Raw genomic sequence first — 5134 nt, forward strand, 5'->3', positions numbered from 1 at the left:
ATTCCATATCTATGAGATCTTCACAAAGTTACTCATGACATCTTCATAACTTAGTACTTCACCAATAGATCCTGTTAAGAATCACATAGTGAATCCGAACTCTGACTTTCTCAAATGAGAATACGTAAGCTATGAAATGGCATGTCTCATTTCAGGATTGAGGTAAGCATGATGCAATTCATACGTAGTGACTTCGAAACATAAGAGGTTAAATGGTTTGTTCTTATCTAGTCTCTAGAAGTGCACTAGTCAATTCAGTACCTTCAGAAGATACCTAGAAGAACTATAAAGTCTCCAACTCTCAATGTCCCATAACCAGACATAATAGATTCTCTTAACAATCGTACTGAGATCAATAGTCCTTTGATCCTTAGATTGCGAATATATTGTTTTAAGAAAACCATGAAGAGTTTGTTCATGCAAATCTACATTTGTCTCTTCATGTGTTGTTAGGTTTGTTTATGGACTAAAGACTAAGGTTTTATCATAAAGCTTCAGACAAGGAAGAATGAATGAACGTTTCAACTTTTATTAATAAATAAGCAATTACAAGCAAGAGTCTTCGTGAGACTTTATTACATCAAATGTACATAAGTAAAGACTACAACACTTCTTGTGGGCACCATTGACAACACAGGGGTCAATCATTAGGAAAAAGGGGAAGAGTAGACTAGGAGGAAACGATCGTACCTTAGGAGGGTCCAAAGAAAATAATCGAGTCCATCATGGGAGGATCCAAACACTGTAGAGAATATGTTAACTCAATAAAAGCACACCAAAGGAAACTCAAAAGAGACTTCCCAAGAACCACCCAAACATAATCTTTATACAAGCTAACAACCTTCAGCGAGAAAGATACCGAGTAGTTTGGTGGAACTCATGATGACGCGCCAGTCATCCTTAGACGTGTTGGGCTGCGAGGTATCGAGAATCTTAATCGATAACGGACGCTCCATCGACGTGATCTTCAAAGACACACTGCTGAGAATGGGCATCGACCAAACTGAATTCGGCACAAGCGACATCAAACTCACCGGATTCAACGAAAAGACTTTGTCGGCGGTAGGATGGATAAAATTGTCTGCCTGGGCCGCATGAATCTGTAAGATGGTAGACTTCCTTGTCATGGATTGCCCTGCTGCATTTAACATGATTTTAGGCAGCCCTTGGATCTATTCAATGAAGGCTGTTCCATCGTCCTACCATCAATGCATCTGTTTCCCCATACCCGACAGAATGAGGGAAATCAAAGGAACCCATGAAGCATCTCGTATATGCTATATGAATGCAATTAAGATTAAAACCCCCAAATCGCAATTACATATAAACTGGTCCAAGAACTAAGATAACAAGAAGCCGAAACGCAAACTCATTGCTTAGGTTCAAATCAATGACGACCATCCTGAATGTTGTGTCGGGATCGGAACAGAACTCAGAGAAGATATCAAAAAGCAACTCGTCGACTACCCGAAGGAGAACAAGAAAACTTTCGCGTGGTCAATCGTGGACATGTCGAGTCGATATGCGAAGTCGACCAGAAGAGCACACGTAGTTAATGAAGAGGTCGAAAAGCTTCTAGAGATCGAGTCGATACGCGAAGTCACCCCCGACTAGCTAGCCAATATTGTAGTAGTGAAAAAGAAAAATGAGAAATGAAGAGTCTGTGTAGACTTCACAGACTTGAACAAGGCTTGTCTGAAGGATAGCTACCCCTACCTCATATCGTTAACCTCGTGGAGGCCACCGTCGGACATAAATTGGTCTCATTCATGGTTGCCTTCTCTGGCTATAATCAGATATTTACGCATCATGACGATAAGGAAAAGACCTCATTCATCACATACAGAGGAATTTTCTGTTATAGAGTGATGCCCTTCGGTTTAAAGAATGGGAGAGCCACATAACAAAGGGTGGTTAATAAGATGTTCTCAAAATAACCGATAAAAATAGTAGAGGTATGCAGAGACAATATGTTAGTCAAATTCGCCACGGACACGGAGCACGTAACCCATCTCAGAGAGTGTTTCAGGATGTTGAACGAGTATAACATGAAACCGAACCCCAGTAAATGTACTTTTGGGGTAACATCAGGAAAGTTCTCAGGATACCTCGTCACATAATCTAACTATTCAAAATCGATTCAAATCAATCCAAATCATCTAATAATCACTCTAATTATTATTAAAGCGCTATCATTCAACAACAATTCAAACATGAAATAAAGATGAAAATCTTACTTTTTTGGTCATTTTGAACGTCGGAATCCTAAATCCCAAAAAAAGAGAATTTCATATTGAGTTGAAACGAGGGAGCGAGTGAAAAAGGGAAAAATGGGCTGAAAATACATTTTTTTTTTATTTTGAGTAAAAAAATCTAATTTTAGATATTTTACAACTATCAGATCTAAACTTGATATTTCTCCACTTTTGAGGTCTACAAAATGAATCTCTCTCTCTCTCTCTCTCTCTCTCTCTCTCTCTCTCTCTCTCTCTCTCTCTCTCTCTCTCTCTCTCTATATATATATATATATATATATATATATTTGTTGCATATCTAATAATTGACTTATGACGTCAGACGGTCCTCATCCGTAAATTAACGGAACGATTGAGGCCTCAAGGCTTACTTTACTTTATTTTATTTCTTGAGAAAAATAACTTTATCCTCAAACATAACCCAGATACTTCTCAGTCAGTCTCCGATATCAACTACGACTCTCAGTGAGAGAACGACAACATCAATGGCTTCAGCGACCGTAACGGCGTCGTTTGGCCTCGCAATATCCCCATTTCGTCCTCAGGCGACACAACTCGCTCGTGGCGTAGTCCGACTCGCTCCCTTGACCAAGGCGAGCTCGTTAACGCTCAGTTCTTCGCATTCCGTTTCCGGCTTCGCTTCGGTTCTTCCGAGGAAGCCATGCGCGATTGTTTCTCCGAGCTCTGCTTTTCCTCGCTCTCTTACAATCGTTGCGCATAAAGGATACAAAATGAAGACTCACAAGGTTTTTATCTTCTTCTTCTTGTTGTTTATCTGCTTCTCTGGCTCGTAATTTGGTTTCGTTTTGAGTTTTGCTGAGATATATATGAGAAGGAATTGGAAATTCGAATTAAACCCTGAGGTTGTCAGTGTAGGAAAGGCGTTGAAAGTTTTCTTATGGGTTATGAAGGAAAAAATACCCAATGGTGGCTTCGTAATTGACTGTTTGGTTCTTGACATGTTCAAGCAGTCCTATTTTTTTTATAAGACGAAATTGAAATTACATAGAATTCATAATCACTGACGTGATAAGAAGAATAAATCCAATTTTGTTCCGTTTGGCTTTAAAAGAATACAGGGAGAACTTTTATGTTATCTTTATGGTATCTGTGGTCAATGAAGAAGTGGAAAAATGTATGGTTTGGTCCGATTCCAGGGACTTATTTTACTTGGTTTGATTAACTGTGGATAGTTTATTCTGTTTCTGCGATTGAAAAAATTCGATGATGATGTGTTTGTTTCTTTTATAGGCTTCAGCGAAGCGGTTCAGGGTGACTGGTAGAGGAAAAATTGTTCGGAGAGGAGCGGGAAAACAACATCTTCTTTACAAGAAGAACAAGAAGAGGAAGTTGAGACTTTCCAAAATGGTAGAGCTTTCTTACAACCCTTACATTTTCCGACAGTTTTTGTTTTCCCTGCATTTCAATCCCATTGCTGTATCGGCTTTATTGGATTAAAGGCACTGATTTGGAACAGTTTCAGCCATTTTTTAGGGATAATTATTCAGTGAACTCGTATGCTCAGTCGATATCCTGAAAACTACCGATAATGTATTTCCTTGTTTGAAGCTTGGTTAATGCTTTTCAATTTCTGACATGATGACCCAAGCTTCAGCGTAAACGGAAATACATGATGACTTCCAAATTATTGAAAACCAGAAAAAATAGTCCTATGCTCGTGAAATGTTTTTGTTTCATCCATTGCTTTGTCCTTTTCAGGCACCAGTGGCCCGAAGCGACTACGACAATGTTATCAGCTGCTTGCCGTATATGAAAGTGAACAGAAAGGCGACATAGAGTGGTGGTTTTTTTTTTTTTTTTCTTTTTTCTCTTTCTTTTTTTCGCAAGCTTAAGTTGAAGATTTCGTTGAATTTTTTAAACTTGAGAATTCCTACCAACTTTACAAGGACTCTTCTCAATTTTATTAATTTTCCCAATGTGTATGGCTTGCCTCACCACGAAATTTTTTAAGATAATCGCCTAATAAACATTCATTTCAATTGTTTTCCATGTTAGCACAGCTGGATAGCCTATCCCAATCTTAATAATTCACGTTTTGAGGATTAGTAGAACAAAGCAAGCAGTTTTTAATGCTTACCAGGATTAACACACCGATACGTTGGCAAGCGGTTTTTACTGTTTAACAGGATTAACACACTGATACGTTGCTGAAAGTAAGTATGGATCAGCAAAGAAACAGATTACCAACGGATTTCACCAAAGAATTGATCATTTACCGATGTAAATACTGATAGCGATGGAACTATTGATGAAAGTTATTGAAATTATGCACATTACTATAAACAACTTCGATTTACGTAGACACAAATTACATGCTTTCGTTGTATTAAGTGACGGGGTGGCTGACATATTCCATGTTACTCATTTTATGGTTGGCATGAGATTTTATCAAGTGGATAGGTAAGTTGCAAATGCATCCGGTGGACAATGTTCGGTGGAGAGTTTAGGGTTTAGGGCAACTCCTAATGGTAACTCCAACATATACACCAAATTGTGTGTTGAAATCACACAATTTATGTGTGTTTTTCAATAATTTGATTAAAATTATATGTTGAAGAAGGTGATGATATTTTTCAAACATGAAACCCATCATTTCTAGAAGAAAAATACATTTTTATTTCTTAACACTATTAGAAAAGACAAATAGCTCTAGACCATTGACTGTCTTTGACCACAATCTAACCGCTGCATTGTGTTGTAACATCTTGTATCTTAACATTATCATAAAAAAACAAAGAGATCTAAACCAAGTGATTTTCTTTTACCACAATCTAACCGTTGTAGTGTGTTGTCACATCTTGTCTCTTAACATTATCAGAAAAGAACAAATAGATCTAGACCATTGAATTTCTCTTATC

The 5134-nt window shown here is 37.8% G+C and overlaps 1 protein-coding gene across 1 annotated transcript; it reads left to right on the top strand.

Moving 5' to 3' along the window:
* Positions 1 to 2643: 2643 nt before the first annotated feature.
* PRPL35 (Ribosomal protein L35) lies at positions 2644 to 4273 on the top strand. Its single transcript, XM_089615377.1, has 3 exons — positions 2644 to 3001; positions 3507 to 3623; positions 3975 to 4273. Exons 1-3 carry the CDS (start codon positions 2741 to 2743, stop codon positions 4050 to 4052), a joined length of 456 nt encoding a protein of 151 aa, XP_089471503.1. The 5' UTR covers positions 2644 to 2740; the 3' UTR covers positions 4053 to 4273.
* Positions 4274 to 5134: the final 861 nt, after the last annotated feature.

The sequence above is a fragment of the Urtica dioica genome, chromosome 5 (assembly GCF_054948205.1).
Source record: "Urtica dioica subsp. dioica isolate 48M chromosome 5, U.dioica_male_clone48M_v1_H2, whole genome shotgun sequence".
Classification (NCBI taxonomy): Eukaryota; Viridiplantae; Streptophyta; class Magnoliopsida; order Rosales; family Urticaceae; genus Urtica; species Urtica dioica.